At 33.3% G+C, this 18,745-nt stretch overlaps 1 protein-coding gene and 1 long non-coding RNA gene across 3 annotated transcripts; one reads left to right on the top strand and one right to left on the bottom strand.

Moving 5' to 3' along the window:
- Positions 1–1,243: 1,243 nt before the first annotated feature.
- Positions 1,244–16,534, top strand: LOC127851772 (biogenesis of lysosome-related organelles complex 1 subunit 3-like). The gene is made up of 7 exons (XM_052385646.1): positions 1,244–1,316; positions 8,273–8,366; positions 8,788–8,923; positions 11,362–11,452; positions 12,373–12,392; positions 13,023–13,144; positions 15,368–16,534. Coding segments are annotated over exons 1-7 (612 nt in total). The 5' UTR covers positions 1,244–1,314; the 3' UTR covers positions 15,515–16,534.
- LOC127851776 (uncharacterized) lies at positions 6,712–8,156 on the bottom strand. Of its 2 annotated transcripts, none has more exons than XR_008035940.1 (2): positions 7,801–8,156; positions 6,712–6,907 (listed from the first exon to the last, which is right to left on the bottom strand). It is a non-coding gene; the product is annotated as an uncharacterized LOC127851776 (long non-coding RNA). The 2 variants fall into 2 exon arrangements; XR_008035939.1 differs by having other exon boundaries at positions 7,861–8,156.
- Positions 16,535–18,745: the final 2,211 nt, after the last annotated feature.

Below are 18,745 nucleotides of genomic sequence, written 5' to 3'. Positions count from 1 at the left end.
TACACGAATTGGGACCAAAATTCTCAATTATTTTACATGCACACGTGACACAAAACATACTTAATAATGCTTAGTTATTGCTTATATGACATTCAAGTTTGTGAAATAAATTAATGTTCTATAAAGGGGATCTCGGTAATTCTTGAAGCTTCCACTCGCTCTTGTCAAGACCGCATTGCCGCGTTGGAAATGGTATAAATTCAATGTCACCAACTAATCTGTCAGGATATCGATTGTCCGAGTTACATAATCCCCATTGACACCGTTTAACCATTTTTAATCGTTTTTTTAAAGAGGAAAACAAAAGAAACTCGTTGGAATAAAAGTGAAACTACACATGTAGCTTGTCTAGAAAATGGCGGACAGGTCGTTGCTAACGAGTGCGCCCGATTAATCGATCGCTGATTGGTGGATCAATTCTAGTGGGCGGAGCGATCATAGATAAGGCGTCATGTCAATTAGGGATGAAACAACACCAAACAACACTAAAGCATTCAGCCTGGTTGTCCCAGAGCGTGGTTCATACATGTTGTTTTTTTAGGGGGGGGGGGGGGGCATTGTCTTGATTGGATACACACCCATTACTGGTGATTATGATCCTCTGTTAATAATTCAGTTTAAAATGGATATTATAGCAGTCTTTGAATATATGTGTATATACATGTACACACATAGTTCTCACTCTACTGAAATATGTTTTGCAATGCAATTTGAAGCCAGCTAATATATGTATTTAAGAAACCATTGCTGTCTGCACCTTGTAATTGCATTCTGTTGATAAAAAAACAGCCTCTTCGTATCAAGTTTTAACTTATCATATAAAATACAACATAAACCATAAAGAAACCTTTAATATAATTTCAAAACTAGTTCATCAAAGTATTGTTTAAAAATGAGACAGAAAAAAATGTTTCTGTGTAGTTTATTTATTTCTTGTTTTACTCTTCTAAGAATGATTAAAGTTCAAAGGATTAGTACAATCACTGGTGTTGCTACCTTATGTCCTGAAACCACAGAGTATGTAAAGACCTATTTTATGTCTGGTCCCACTGTCATGTCTGTAGTCAGTCGATGGGACCATCATCAAATATCTTTATCTATAATGTTTTCTCTCAGCTGACTTATCAATGGGTTACTGTTTATGCACGGTTTCCTGAGCATCTATACGTTTATCTCAGCTGATAAGGGCCCAATACACTTTTAAGTGTGAGCAACGAGTACCAGCTTCTCAAGTACAATTATACACAATAAGTGCACTGTAACCCCAACTCCAACTCATCGGAGTGTCTGTTTTACTACACTGTAAACAGCAAAATCACTCTGGATCAGCAGACGATTTATTTCATAAATCAATCTCTGGGTTAATGGTCGCCATCTTTCGAACTACTTTCAAAAGTACAACAACAACAATAACAGTAGAAGACAATTTTAATTGAGAAAAGTTGAAAAATTGAGTACATGTGTCACGGTTGTTGAGTGAAATAGTGTTATTTTCAACTGTGTATGAAGCATGTGAACTGGTAGTTGAATAACCGAATTGTTGGTGGAAATGGAATTTAGAAATATATCTAATAATTCATCATCGTGTAGAATAATCATCAGCATCATTTCTGTGGAACATTGCACTATTAAAAAAACAAGTGTTTCATAGATATGGTGCTTTTGACATAGTTCACTAACCATCAAGACTGAAATGATTCATGCACACAGGTAAAGTAAATAATTGAATTTGTGCAGAATGTTTATTTTTTACAAATTATTATTTAATTTGACTAGTTCTGGCTACCATAACTTTAAATGTCGCTTTTTATGATTTTTGACTGGCGCGACTTTACAGGTCTGTCAATACTATATAAACTGTACGCTGAAGTTTCTTAAGCTATAATTTGACCAATTTATTTTAGATTGATTGCACTGAAACTCAAAGTCTAAAGCTTAGTAAGACACTTAAGCCAGTTTTCTGAGAAGAAACAATACTTGTTCAGAGTATAGCAGGCTCATGCGGCCTCTGCCCTGGTTTATTTATTTGGCCTCGGCCTTTAACCTGGGTCGCTTTGATTTCAGGTGTTTAGCCCCCATATCAACAAGGCTCTCGACCCTATATGTAGTTATTTATATTGTTTAAAGATTTTGAGAACCCTCACTCGGTGCCAGTGGGGATAAAACAGGGACCTTGTTATAGCTAGATTAATGCATCAAATATGCCAGCAACACTTTATAATCAATAACTTTATAATTGATGATTCTGTTCTTTAAACTACATTACTAATTTACCAAAACAATGTGAAACACATTTTTATGCCCCCAAAGGAGTGCATATAGTGATCGCACTGTCCGTCTGTCTATCCGTCACACTTTGCATTTAGGTTTCAAAAAAATGCTCATAACTTCTATGTAGCTTCAGATGTAACATTCATATTTGGTATGCATGTGTATATGGACAAGGCCTTCCCATACACACACAAATTTTGACCCCTTTGACCTTGAACTTAGGGTCGGCTTTTAGGTTTTGAAAAATGCTCATAACTTCTATTAAAGCGTTTATCGGGGGCGTATGTCATCCTACGGAGACAGCTCTTGTTTTTGCTACTGTCCTCTGCACAAACCATGATATATCTGCATATATGCATCCAACCAAATCAGTAAAACTATTTGTCACTTAATTACAGTAAACTTATTGCATGTTAACTTTTCAACAATATATATATACATGTATATATAATTATATATAACAGATCTTGAAAAACACTCACATCAAACTTCAAATTGTTTTAGTAAATTATAGGCTTTAATTGGTATTGTGACATTGACACCACTCATGCATGCGACTATACAATTATACAACTATGGAGCACATTATTTATGAGAAATTCCAATACATCAACATATCGTCTCTAAGATTTAAGGCAGATAATCTAGTGCTTTTTTGCTGCCATTTTTACTATTACACATTTTTTCATTTTATGTTATGATGCATTGATCTTGTTTCTAAATTAACCAAGCAATCATGTTAAACTTTTGAAGAAAGATGTTGTCTGATAAATATAGGAAATATAATCACTATAAAGTGAACAAAATTCAGTTGCATACTGTGACCAACAAAGATTTGCCAAAGAGCAATTCAGATCATTATTTAAATTAAATACAAGTAATATGAAAGTCTGCCTATTAGATCCCAGTTAAGACTTATTTGTCAAATCTGCACATTAATTTTCCCTTAGCCATGTAGAATTGGGGACTAAATACCATCAAGTCATGTAAAAAGGAGCAGGGTATAGCACGCTGCTATTGATCTCTTGAGCGTTCACATGAATTTTACGGGTAATTTTCATACAACAAATGATATTTTGTAGTGTAATGATAAAGCATTATGAGCACAAATTATGTCTCTTACTAGTGGTGCAAAAATCATTTAAGTGTCACATTTCAAAAGAAAATTTATATAAGAAGGTATTATTAATTGTTAAAACGTTATAAAAGGTTATTTCAATTCACTAAAGCATTTAATTACAAGAACAAGTGCATTTTATGTCCATTACAATACATGTAACAGTATTGGCATTGTATTTATCTGCATTTGATGTGCATTTAATACACTTAAAAATGCAGACAAGACACACTTCTAACAGAAACAAATGTATTTTTTCTGCATTTTTCCAGCATTAATACTCTTCAAGTGTATTTTTTATCATCCCAAATACACTTTACCAGGAAAAAGGTATGTTAAAATGCATTTTTAGTTTGTTTTAAGTATATTTTCAAATGCATTAAGACACTCTTTTCTTTTGCAAAAAATGTTGAACAAAAACTTGAAAATATTTAATATACTAAAGTGTAGTAATAATTAAAGTTTTGTATGAGTATCAAAAACAGTGTCAAATTCATACCAGTGCCTTTTTAGTAGCAGTAAGCCTTATATGGTCTACTTGTGGTAGAAATAATGCATTTTGTATAATACAACATACATAAATTAAAAAATATAGCTGCCCATACAGTTCAATACAATGTTCAATTAACTACACTATGCAAAGTTGAAATATGACATCAAGCTTGGAATAATCTTTTCAATAATGAATAATATGCTGTTTTAATTTATAAGTGAAATAGACACTTGCATATAAAAACTGATTTTAAATCAAAACTAAATGTTTAATTTGATTTTTAGCTCCACTGGCCAAAGGTCCTGTGTCCATCGTGCATCCATGCATAAACTTTTCCTTTAAACATCCTCTCCTAAACTACTGGTCCAATTCTGATGAAATTTCTTAGGAATGTTCCTGGGGTGTACCTCTTTCAAATTTGTTCAAATTATGCCCCTGGGGTCAAATTTGACTCTGCCCTGGGGGTCACAAAATTGAAAATTTGCTTAAATACAATGTAAGGCCTATTTTGTGAAAACTTTCAAAATCTCCCGTCCATAACCATTGGGCCTAGGGCTATCAAATTTGGTATGTAGAGACATCTAATAGTCCTCTACCAAATTTGTTCAAATTATACCCCTGGGGTCAAATTTGACCCTGCCCAGGGGGTCACAAAATTGAACATATGCATATATAGGGTATATTTTGTGAAAACTTTACAAATCTTCTCGTCCATAACCATTGGCCTAGGGCTACCAAATTTGGTATGTAGTGGCATCTTATAGTCCTCTACCAAGTTTGTTCAAATTATGCCCCTGGGGTCAAGTTTGACCCTGCCCCGAGGGTCACAAAATTGAACATATGCTTATATAAGGCCTATTTTGTGAAAACTTCAAAAAATTTCTTGTCAATAACAATCCGGCCTAGGGCTATCAAATTTGGTATATAGTGACATCTAATAGTCCTCTACCAAATTTGTTCAAATTTAATCCCTAGGGTCAAATTTGACCCATTCCCCGGGGGTCACAAAATTGAACATATGCTTATATAATGCCTATTTTGTGATAACTTAAAAAAAAATCTTGTCCATAACCATTAAGCCTAGGGCTACACAATTTGGTATGTAGTGACATTGTATAGTCCTCTACTTAGTTTGTTCAAATTATGCCCCAGGGGTCAAATTTGACCCTGCCCCAGTGGCCACAAAATCAATTTTATGCTTATATAGTGCCTTTTTTGTGAAAATTTTAAAACTCTTCTTGTCCTTAACCATAAGGCATAGGGCTACCAAATTTGGTATGTAGTGACATGTTATAGTTCTCTACCAAGTTTGTTCAAATTATGCCCCTTGGGTCAAATTTGACCCTGCCCGGGGTCACAAAACTGAACATACGCTTATATGGGGCCTATTTTGTGAAAACTTTAAAAATCTTGTTGTCCATAACCATTGGGCCTAGGGCTACCAAATTTGGTATGTAGTGACATCTAATAAACCTCTACCAAATTTGTTCAAATAATGCCTCTGGGGTCAACTTTGACCCTGCCCCGGGGGGTCACAAAATTGAATAAACGCTTTTAAAGCGCCTATTTTGTGAAATCTTTAAAAATCTTCTTGTCGAAAACCATTTGGACTATGGCTACCAAACTTGGTATGCAGTAACATCTTATAGTCCTCTACCAAGTTTGTTCAAATTATGCCCTTTGGGTCAAATTTGATCCTGACCCGCATGTCACAAAATTGAACATTATAATATACGCTTATATCTTGCTTATTTTGTGAAAACTTTAAAAATATTCTTGTCCTTAACTCTAGGACCTAGGGCTACCACATTTTGTATGTAGTGAGATACAGTAGTCCTCTACAAAGTTTTCTCAAATTATGCCCCTGGGGTTAAATTTGACCCAGCCCAGAAGGTCACAAAAGTGTACATGTGCTTAAATAGGGCCTATATTTAAGTATTTGCACATGCAGAGAAATTTGTTTCAGCCTTTTTTCAGCAGTGGAGTGATACAGGGCCATCATGGCCCTCTTGTTTAAATACTCAAAAAATGAAACCGTGTTCATGCTTGCATGAACACAGTTTATAAATGCTGTCAGAATTATAAAATATGCAATTACTATAAATACAAATGCCAGGGAAAAGTGCTTTTTGTACTAAAAAATTCCAATGAATATTACAATAATACATTCTGAATACTTTAGTATGTAATTAACAGTTTTTGTCTGAGAAAATCACTAAATTTTATATATTTATTCAAATTCACATAAATCATATTTCAAAAACACATCATTACTTCAAATCCTTTCACACAATACTGAAAAAAAGCACAGTTTCTGATTGTTATTGATTCTTTATTAATTTATACATGTACCATTTTTTAATCTTGATGCATCCTCAATTGTATAATGCACATCTTAATCTGTTTTAACAATTACAATATAAAGATTAAGGCTGACTCAGTAAAATAATAATCCATGATTTCTGCAGTACTTGCAGACAAAATAGGAATACTGCTGTGATATTATCTATCTATCTAATGGGATATTAATTTGGCTTCAATATAAAAAAATCAAAGCATACACATGTATAAAATGTGTATGTATATATGAGTTAAACTTAAATTGATTGACCATCGATAAAAAGATATTATAATATATGTATGTATATATATATCCTTGTTAAACTAAAAATTAAATATGTATGTTTCTTTTACATCATTTAGGACTTTTATTTTCAGACAAAGTAGAGTGAAGCTTAAAACAGTATCCAATTGTAACAGTCAATTTTTGGAAAATCAACCTTATAATTATTTTCTGTGTTGGCCAATGTCATAATTGGTATAAAATGTATATTGAACTGGAAGTTTTCTTTATTTTAAATGATAACATTTGCTTGGTCAGCCATAATTGTCACAATCAAGTGGTCTTTTTACACTGTAGTTTTCTCACTGACTATGGGTTTGTTCCGAGAATGAGCCACACAAAGTATCGTTGGGGAGATGAGTTGTCAATTTTATGTTTATCAGTCTTTCATAATCCAGTATACCTGTAAAAAGGGAATTTGTAACTAATAATCACACAATATACACAATTAAAATTGATTGCATTTAGATTTATTTAGTACTGCACATTAATCATTTTCCAAAAATATGTAGCAACATTACATTATATAATGCTGCAATACTAAAGTAATTTACTAATTAAAGGTCGCTGATGTGTAATGGATGTGGTGTCCACCTAATGATCTGGAGGTCACTGGTTTGATCCCCAGTGTGGGAGCATTCTTAAGAAATCTCCAAGAGACACCCAAGTACTGGTTCTAGGCCCAGGAAACGAACTCAAGAGCATTTCACATACATGTACGTAGTTAGTACTTTAAATTTAATCGAACTAAAAATGGGTTAAAACTAACAACTGAAACCCTTATTAATACATTTTATTTTGAATCAAGCAAATGTGCAAATTCATTAAAAATAATGAGTAAAATTTAAAAATTCTACTTTAAAGTAATCATGATAATTTAGATCATTTTCAGAATATTTAATGATGATAATGATACAATTATATATTCCCTAAATGATAAAAATAAAACATGTAATGTTAATTTATGAAAAAAACGTTTTAATTTTATCAATATCATGGTAATTACAACTAGATACAGGCAATTAGATCAGAAACGTGCATTAATTATATTAACCCATTCATGCCTAGCGTCCTGAAAAAAGGACATTGCAAACAGCGTAGACCCAGATGAGACGCCGCATAATGTAAGAAATATTCTAAATATAGAAATAAATATACCAGACACCCCTACTTTTGGAAATAAATTGATCCAATTTAGAAGGATGGGAGAGTCCACTGGGCATAAATGGGTTAATGAACAACCCAGACATTTGTAGTGATTTATGGTCACTATTTGATTAACGTTCTATACATAACCTGTCATAAAGGGTATTTTTAGACAGTACTACAATCGGCAATATAGTCTGTATTGCATACATATTCCAACGTCTATTATCGATTCGCTTCCTCAAACTGAACAAATATTTAATGTTTACATCGCGAAACGTAATGCATCCAGTTTCACTTTCGGTTTGGTTGGTTTTGTAAACACCGTAATTTCATCTTAAAAATTGGATGATAGGGTGATTAAATAATAATGGAAAAGTAAATCACTTGGATAATAGGTCAAAATGCAACACAAATGAACGTTAATAGTGCTCTTAATATCAAAGTTTCGGTAAAAAGTTTGGCGCTAGTTCAACGCGCATCGTATACAGCCTCATAACAATAGACTGACAACCTTTTGGGTAGTAAAGTAGTAATACAAGGCAATATGGCGACCGTTAGCCACGAGGCCTATCTTACGGAGGAATCCGAGATAGCCGATGTATCACGATTGCAGCAAAATGTCAAATGTTAAAAAAGCTTCGGTAGTTGTAGCAGGGGAGGCATCGGAATCAGACGATGATGAGCAACAACGCAAGGATGTTGATAGCAGTCAGGTAGAGTGATTGTTTCAAACATTTACTATTTGCCAAGGTTTGGTTTGGTGTCGTTTCTCCAAGATCGCGAAAATGAATTGCATTTCCTGGTTGAAGGCTATGAACCACTAATAATATTTATGTCATGTTTAAAGGTGTTGCACAAACACAGATGAAAGAATCTTTACAAATCTTATCTGCATAGCATTCAGCATACTGATATTGTAAAATCCCTGATAGATTTAACATTTAATATGACAAGAAAGTAAATAAATTCAACCTGTATGAAATTGTTTACTTAGTAAATTTTCCAAAATTTAATTATTTTTCTTCCAATACAGCACTCCTATTAAATAGAAGATTATGGACAACACTATAATTTAACAAGTATCAAATTCCGGAAATCAAAAGCTTAACCCTTCTTCATTATGTTGATGTTTAGGCTGGTGAAGATGCCGCTAAGAAAGATGTGACAACAGCTGGTGTTTCTGGCACTGTGGTATCAGGGGAGGCCTCAGAATCTGATGAAGAGTTTGAGGTGGTGACCAGCGATGGAGTTACACTGCCTCCACTGAATGGTAGGTTGGAAGTGTTTCACCTCATTTTGTCACTCTTTAGTGGTCAATATAAATATTAATTTATGTCTAAAAGTTTACATATTTTTTTAAATAGTAAATGGCAATGATTTAATTAAGGTCATACCATGCAAGAAACAACTAAGATTTAACAATTTATTGGAAAGTCTCACCTGCCCTACCTGTATCTTGATGCAACCCGCCGTACCTTTTGCAATTTGTATCTTTTGTTAGGTACAGGTATTAATTACTTTCACATTTAAATAATGTATAATCATGGGTTCCCTTGTTCAATCCATGAGTGCTATCAATTGTTGTCAACATAGCCCCAAAAGACATACAGCACTGGTTATGTATAAATAAAATCTCTATTGAGCCATATATGCATCTGAATTTTGTTGATTCAAGTTGAAGTAAAATAGTTTTAAACTAATGTGTACAATTTTACTCCTTTTTGTTATCCAATATGTTGACATGATACAAGAGAACATTTTAATGCAACCATTATCACATACTTTATGCCTCAGCAACAGTATCATTTGAGCCTTGTTCTGTGAAAACTAGGCTTAATGCATGTGCGTAAAGTGTCATCCCAGATTAGCCTGTGCAGTCCGCACATTCTAATCAGGGACGACATTTTCCACTTTTATGGTATTTTTAGTTTCAAAGAAGTCCCTCCTTACTGAAAATCAAGTTTAGGCGGAAAGTGTCGTCCCTGATTAGCCTGTGCGGACTTATCTGGGATGACACTTTACGCACATGCTTTAAACCCAGTTTTCTCAGAACAAGGCTCATTTAATTAAACATATTAAATACACAGTGCAGTGTATACAGGCATTCATATTTTGTGGTGATGGCAATTAACATTTGAATGTTTAAATATTCAAATATTCTTTTGCAGATTTTTGGCCACTAATTAATACAAATTCATGCCACCTATAAGGATCTTGAGTACGCATGATAGATGTAAAAATCCACATATATCCCTATTGTTGCGTTGATGTTTGTTATTTCTATTAATTCTGTACGTCAACTGCGGTCCATTAACAAGGGTATAATACACAGTTAAGTTCAACTAAAACATGCTTTTTGTTGTTAATAATATGTACATGTATAATTAAATTTTGATGTATTTTAATATATCATGCTGTATGTTTGTATGTTGTTGCACATTTATCTTAACCCATTTATGCCTAGCGTCTAGAAAAAAGGCCTTGGCGAACAGCGTAGACCCAGATGAGACGCTGCATGATGTGGCGTCTCATCAGGGTCTGGGCTGTTTGCTTAAAGGAATTTTTGTAAGAAATATTCTAAATATAGAAATAATTATACTAGACATCCCCAATTTTGGAACTAAATTGATCCAATTTAGAAGGATGGGAGAGTCCACTAGGCATAAATGGGTTAATCTAAGGAGAGGTTTGTAGCAGCTGTTTACACTATACAGTTTTTAAACTTTCAGATCTTGTGCATGTTGTTTTGAATACTGTTCAATTAAATATTCAACTATTTTAATGACCAGATATTGGAATACCAATCTTTCCACTCATTGACATCCCTAATAGTTCAATCAATAGCACAAGACATGTGATAATGAAGACAAAGAGACACTGTCATCAATATGAGAATAATTCGCTTTGTTCTCGATCCATTAGAATATACCATTCTGTGAACAACTTGAAGGCTGAAAGTGTCACATACCGATATATATATATAATCACGGTGATCCAAATTAGCACCAGCCCGCAAGCACTCTGCCCAAGTAGTTTGGAAAGGGTTTGCATAGATAAACTCTTTTCCACTCAGAAGCAAAGTGAAATGGCTATGTGCAAACAGCATAAAACCAGAATAGCCTGCGAGTAACTTACAGTCTGTTCAGGTTTTATGCTGTTTGCTGCTCATCAGTATCTTAGTGTAAGAAATGAAGCATTTAAAACTTGAATCTAGAAAGAAAGGTCTTTAATTAAATTTATCTTTCTTAGGGACTACAAATCATATCTGAGTGCTAAAGGGATAATAGTTGTATATACCTGGGCTTGTAACTTTGTTTTGGTCTCAAGTTCTGGTAATGAAATACAAATTATGAGGTTAACAAGAATTTCTCTCCTGATATAATTTCATGAGTTTCTTCTTCCTAAATTGTAGACTGGAACTGCTAAGTTCATAGAATGTTAACCCATTTATGCATAGCGTCTAGAAAAAAGGCCTTGGCAAACAGCGTAGACCCAGATGAGACACTGCATGATGCGGCGTCTCATCTGGGTCTGCGCTGTTTGCTTAAAGGAATTTCTGTAAGAAATATTCTAAATATAGAAATAAATATACCAGACATCCCTAATTTTGGAAATAAATTTATCCAATTTAGAAGGATGATAGACAGAGAAGAGTCCACTAGGCATAAATGGGTTAATTCAGTAATTGCTTGTTGTTGCTGTTGGCAGTAAATGAAGCGGAGAAGGCAACAACAGACACTGGGTCACCTGTCTCGCCCGCTCCAGCACAGAAGTTGCCTCCCAAGTCCAAATATAATTCGTAAGTGTAATGCCTTTTTAAATATATGGGTCATTCTTTAAAAAAAGAAAACTCAATTGTTTTATAAACATCAGCTTTGTTGATTTTTCGTTTCCAAATCTTTCCTTTGAATATGTTTCATGTTACTTTTATCATGTACATAATGTAAGACATACCAGGTTCTCAACCAATTTCTAAATTCCTATAAATATCATACAGCCAATTTTTTTACTTAATAAAAAAGGGTCCGGTAAACATGTTGTGTACTTATGACCCACACACATTGTCTTGAATCAAATGAATCTTACCCTGCCCAATTGCAAACATGAACAAAAAAATAAATAAACATAAACTGTCATTTGTTTTCACAAAGGAAATTGTTGGGAAATCCAAGTGAAAACTTCGAGTTATTATTGGTAATAACCAAGTTTTTCTCATGTTTTTTGCATTCAACCAATAAATAAGCCTTAACAGTTAATTTTATGGAAACAAATGTTTATTAGTAAGACAGACATATTTTTAACATTTAAGCGAACCAAACCAGGTTGAATGAAAAGAAGAAAATTATAATGAATATCAATATGTCAGGAAAAAACATTCTGTCTTATTACTTTTGAAATTAGTCTTAAAAACTCAAATATTTTACCAAGAAATTTCAAATATTTTTTCTTTATTTTGTTCAAACCCGGTTGGCGGCCTGGTGTACCGGTAAACAATATAATAATTATTTATGTATCTTTTGGAATTCAACTATAAAAGGTATGAAATCAGAAGAAGTTACATTTCTTTTAAAGATAATAGACTTGAATTCTTTTACCTACCGGTACTTGCTTGTATGGAGATAAAATTGTTCATGAAAATCATATAACAGTATTTAAAAACATAGTAGCTACTGTGCCTCTTTGTATAACATGTACAGGTATATAACATTTTAATTGCAGGTTACTGAACAGAAAACTGCGTAAGTATCATCATAGCATTATTACCAGTCATTAAGTGTTTATACGCGCTTCTCTTGACATCAAATGGGAACACACTATTGTGTGGTAAGTTGTACAGGTATTGGAAACATTTCATTGTTTCCATATGTCATTGGTTGTGTTGTTATTGAAGTTTCATCAAACTTTTTGGAAATTGTTGTTGACCTCTTTCGATAATATGCCAATTTTTGTTTTATTCCTAATTTTCAAAATATGAAAAATTAGAATTGTTATATGTCTATGGCTTGTAGTGTTTATAGTGGTAAATGTTCTCACTATTTGCCCAATATATATAGTAGAGGGGTATACTTGATTCAATGTAGATTTCATATGTTTATCTGTTTTCCATACTTTCAAACTTTTTCATAAATATACTTAAAATCTTAAAATACACTTTTCAACATACAGCATTCAACCTTGCCGAAATTGTTCCTTATGATATGAAGTCATGCATTTTAATTTTATTGTCCTACATAAGAAATTTTAGAGTTAGGCCTGTGTTCAACTTTTATTACATTATTATCATTATTCAAACAATCGTCTACATATTACATCATGCTGCACTGGGGAGGGGTTCTTCTCTTCTGAGATATGATTGTTCTGTATTTCAGGTGAGAGAAACATAGCGTTACGGAGACACCTTGTGGACACAGTTCACCAGAGTTTCACTATCGCTGCCAAGGATATTCACAACCTTACCATGCAGTTGCAGAAATCACATATTGCCATACAGGTGTGCCAATGTTTATGATCTAACCCTTTGCCTCTTAGATATGTTTTTTCACGCATTTGTAATCCCTTAGAAAGTTAAATTTAATTTAAGACTTTTCTTACTAGATTTAAGTTTTTAAGACTTCATCTCCAATCCTTATATACTGATGAGCAGCAAACAGCATAAAACCTGAACAGACTGCGAGTTACTTGCAGGCTGTTCTGGTTTTATGCTGTTTGCACATAGCCATTTCTCTTTGCTTCTAAGTGGAAAAGGGTTAAACAAAATCCTAATTACACAAACATATCCAGTGTAATTGCTTTTCCAAATGTTGGACATACAGTGTGATTTGTGTGTAGTTTTTGCATATACTTAAAAAAGAAATTTTTAAATTCAGAAGTTAAAAAAAAAAAAAACATTAAAAAAAATTGAAATTTTTTTTTTTTAAAGAACTGTCTCATAATCATGATAAATATATCTCAAATTTATTTCATAAACAACTAACAAAGTATATAACTCTGATTTATATTATTTTGAATTATTATAAAGAGTTATATTAAATAGTTTTTCCCAATTCAGTGGACTTTTCACATTAATTGCATTTTCTTCCATAATGGCCAGGAAAAAGCCTGATGTATCTATATTGTGTCAATATTTGTTAATAAAATCATTCCAATTTGGTCCATTTTATTGATAAAAAAATGCTCAAATTTGCCATTTTATCGATTTAAAAGATCCCAATTAGACTCAAAATGGCTAAGAAAACTGAGACTGTGCATGAAGGCTGAACTGTCTGAAACTAATGTTGAAAAAATCATTGATATATATTTCAATTTTAGGAAAAAGGACAAAGACATTCGGCTGTGAATATTATATTCATACAAACATGTGTATTAATATCATAAATATCATTGCATATAAACAAGTGAATTTTTAATTTTCCCCTTTTCCTAAAAAACAACGCATTTTTTCCCCTTTGGACGGGCCCCGCCACCATTCCCCTATAAGTGAAAAAAAAACACTGAAGGTTTGTTCACATAGTTGGGCATTGTTTTAAGATTGTCATTTAATTATTTGATAAGATTTTAAAATTGAAATTTAAGGGCTCAATTATAAAAACAAGAAAAAAGGTTTCTGAAAAATACACACAAAAAACACATCCCCAACAGGATTTAAACCACGGTTCTTTTGATTAGATGACTAAAGCCTTATATCCACCCAGCCATCTGGGCTATTAAAATTAACCATTTTATTCCAGACATATTGTCAATTGTCATTAAATATAACAAACAGCAGTAACACTCAAAATCACTGAAATGTTAAGTGATCATAAGGCTTTATTATTTTAACAATTTCAAAAAATTATAAATAATGGACGTAAATGTATTTTCAGTGTGTGTTTATGTTATTATGTTATAAGTGATAAATTGCCCCTTGTCTTTATTGTGAAGTCTTCTTGTATATTTTTAAATCTGTGACAAATATATGGAATGATCATTTTTGGTCAACTGAACAAGTCCTTTAAAGGGCCCTTTTTACGTTTTGTAATTTGTAAAAAATTGTTTCAGATCTGCAAATTTTCGTTGTAGTTATGATATGTACGAAATAACAGTAATATTGAACATTCACTATGCTCTAAAATATCAATTCTATGCATCTTTGAGGATTTAAAAACCTGAAAATTATCTAGTGTTACAAACGCAAAAGGATTGAATAATTTAAGAGTTCTGTTGTCATCGTTTTATTTTATTAAATTATGAGGATTTCTTATATAAAGTAGGGTATATAATACAATAGATATTGTATGAACACAGATGGCTGAGTGGTTTAACCCTTACAGTGCGGGAACCGAGTTGTGAAGGCCTTTGCAAACAGTTTGGATCCAGATGAGACGCCACAGAACGTGGCGTCTCATCTGGATCCAAACTGTTTGCTATTCTGATAGTATTCTTTGAAAAAAAATCGAAGAAAATGCTAATTTTAGAAATTTAGCAGACGACATTTTAGCAGACGACAAATTTCCCAGCATGCAAAGGGTTAAGTGCAAGACTTTTACGCTAAGGGTTATTGGTTCGAGCACAGTTGAGGATTACTTTATTTTCCTTTTTTAATTTTAGTCGTTTTTTTATTGGAGCTAGTTAGTTAAAATGTTTACCTTTGTCAATTTAAAGCAGTTAATGACAAACTTTAATACATGCCAAAATCTATGAAAAGGTCTCTTTAAAGCTGACCTGGGTATTCCAGGACGTTTCTCACAACATGAGGGAGGCCACCAACACTCTGTTCTACCTGGAGGACAAGGTTGACATTGTACGCCACTGCATGATACTACCACAGATCAGCTTTCCTAGGCGGCCGTCCGTACAGCCTCAAGAGGCAGCCTCAATGTGACGTACAATGTGTGCCAGTTATTGATGATTGCTTGTTATTTGTTGTTACTTTTTATTATTACAGTGCTTATTATATTTGGGCTGTGCTCTGTGAAAAAAGGGTTTAATGCATGTGCATAAAGTTGTTCCAGATTAGCCTGTGCAGTCTGCACAGGCTAATCAGGGACAACACTTCGCTTTTATGATATTTTTCTAATAAAGAAAGTCTCTTCTTATCAAAAATGCAGTTTAGACGGAAAGTGTCGTCCCTGATTAGCCTATGTGGATGCATTAAACCCCCTTTTACAGATCATGGATCATTTAATATATAACTCATTAAATGGTATTCTTTATGAAGCTTTTATAATTTGAAACTGGTACACTTTCACACATGTGTCTGTGATTTGGGGCATGTTTTCAAATATTATGGAAATTGTCAACTGGCTTATATATTAGGGCATATATATTTAAAGGTATACATATTTATTTGAAATAACTGAAAGCTTGTCTTTATGTGCATACGTGTTTTCTAATGTTCTGGTAATTAAAATCATAGTGCATCTCTTTGCCATTGTTGCATGACACAATTCAACCCATTAGTATATGTACTGGTACTAAGGGTAGAATCTACTTTTCAAAATCAACCAGTAACTTTCAGAAATGTTTACTTGATTCACAAAGTAAACTTGTGAAACATATTTCAGTAAAATCTATTCAGACATTAATAATTTTTCCTACATCCTTCGTGTTTGCTTCCATTCAATCATAGATAAAATCAGTCACCAATTGATGCCTCAATCACAAGCAGCTGTTATGTACAGTGTCCCTAGCGATCAGTGCTCTGTATAGAAGATAATCCACATAACTGCCATGTGTAAGAAAGTTCAAGTTTCTTAAACAATAAACAACTGGTGACAAGGTAGCATTAAATTTACATTCCTTTTGTCTCGGATCAACTGATGTTATTCTGTGTACAACAAATATGCCATATTGTGATATTTTACTGTGCAAATTCATTTGTGCAATAAATGTGTTTTGATAACCTACCGTTTTTCTTTTCTTTTAAATCTTAAAAAAAAAAAATGTAACAAAAACAACATATTAGCATTTGCAGTTTTAATTAAACATGTTCAGAGATTGTCATTGATTTGAAAAATGTCATAAAATGTATAATCAGGAGGGGTCCGATTACGCCTCTATTCAACTTGCTTCCTCTCTTTCAATGTTAAAGTAATTTTATAAATACAGTGGTAATTCAATATGCTGGATCTATATACACATGAAGAGTTTAGTTGAATTGGTCAATGGGATAGGTCATTTTCTTCTCTGTTGATGGTTCTTAAATCTCACCCCTGTACAGTCAAACTAGAATATTTGGAATAATATAATAAATTAAATAGCAATAAAAAGACAGAAAAAGGCGTTCAATAGGTTTTCAACCAGAGATATTTGAAAGCAAAATCTTCCTCTGGACTATTTCGACTTGAACAATAACCAGCCTTTTTGAACGCTTAAAAGAAATACACTTATTTGCTATAATTATTGATGGAAAGTGTTAAAAGAACATAGCCGTTAATTATTGAGATTGATGATTAATTGATAATACATGATCAAAATAATATTTAAAAAAAATTCTCATAACTTATTTGGCTTGATTGAATATAATTCATTTATTCTTTTGAAAATCTCTTGTCACTTTCTCATTTTGTAAATAACTGTCACTCTAAATTTGTCTATTTAATATATAGTCACTTAATTCTTATGTATCTCTGTCACTTTTTAAATTGTAATCTAATCAATCCGTGAACAATTCCCTTTAAAGATCATGCTTTTAAAATCTTTTATAGTATATTTCATATTGATAAGTCCAGTAGTTTCAAAGGTACATATTTTATATTTTTATGCCCCCCTTCAAAGAAGAGGGGGTATATTGTTTTGCACATGTTGGTCGGTCCGTCGGTCAGTCGGTCTGTCCGTCCACCAGATGGTTTCCGGATGATAACTCAAGAACGCTTAGGCCTATGATCATGAAACTTCATAGGTACATTGATCATGACTGGCAGATGACCCCTATTGATTTTCAGGTCACTAGGTCAAAGGTCAAGGTCACAGTGACTCGAAACTGTAAAATGGTTTCAGGATGATAACTCAAGAATGCTTACGCCTAGGATCATGAAACTTCATAGGTACATTGATAACGACTGGCAGATGAACCCCATTGATTTTCAGGTCACTAGGTCAAAGGTCACAGTGTATTGAAATAGTAAAATGGTTTCCGGATGATAACTCAAGAATGCTTATGCCTAGGATCATGAAACTTCATAGGAACATTGATCATGACTGGCAGATGACCCCTATTGATTTTCAGGTCACTAGGTCAAGGTCACAGTGAATCGAAGCAGTAAAATGATTTCCGGATGATAACTCAAGAATGCTTACGCCTAGGATCATGAAACTTCATAGGTACATTGATAATGACTGACAGATGACCCCTATTGATTTTCAGGTCACAAGTTGTTTTTGTCCTGTCTGTCTGTCATTCTGTCCCAAAACTTTTACCTTGGTTAAAGTTTGATAACTTTTTATGTATGTCAGTCCGTCCACCAGATGGTTTCCGGATGATAACTCAAGAACGCTTAGGCCTATGATCATGAAACTTCATAGGTACATTGATCATGACTGGCAGATGACCCCTATTGATTTTCAGGTCACTAGGTCAAAGGTCAAGGTCACAGTGACTTGAAACAGTAAAATGGTTTCAGGATGATAACTCAAGAATGCTTACGCCTAGGATCATGAAACTTCATAAGGTACATTGATAACGACTTGCAGATGAACCCCATTGATTTTCAGGTCACTAGGTCATAGGTCAAGGTCACAGTGACTTGAAATAGTAAAATGGTTTCCGGATGATAACTCAAGAATGCTTATGCCTAGGATCATGAAACTTCATAGGTACATGGATCATAACTGGCAGATGACACCTATTGATTTTCAGGTCACTTGGTCAAAGGTCAAGGTCACAGTGAAAAAAAACGTATTCACACAATGGCTGCCACTACAACTGACAGCCCATATCAGGGGGCATGCATGTTTTACAAACAGCCCTTGTTTATATTTATTCATCGAGGACTGCAATGTAGGCTGTTGTTTTGGTATGATTGAAATATTGTATAGATAGAACAGATGTTACGAACAGTAGGTCATAAACATTATAAAGTAGAAAGCAATTTGAATTAATATGAGGTTGTGG

This window comes from Dreissena polymorpha, chromosome 11, assembly GCF_020536995.1.
Source record: "Dreissena polymorpha isolate Duluth1 chromosome 11, UMN_Dpol_1.0, whole genome shotgun sequence".
NCBI classification, from domain to species: domain Eukaryota; kingdom Metazoa; phylum Mollusca; class Bivalvia; order Myida; family Dreissenidae; genus Dreissena; species Dreissena polymorpha.
Note: the sequence above shows the minus strand (reverse complement) of the source record. Positions and strands in the feature narration are given on the sequence as shown.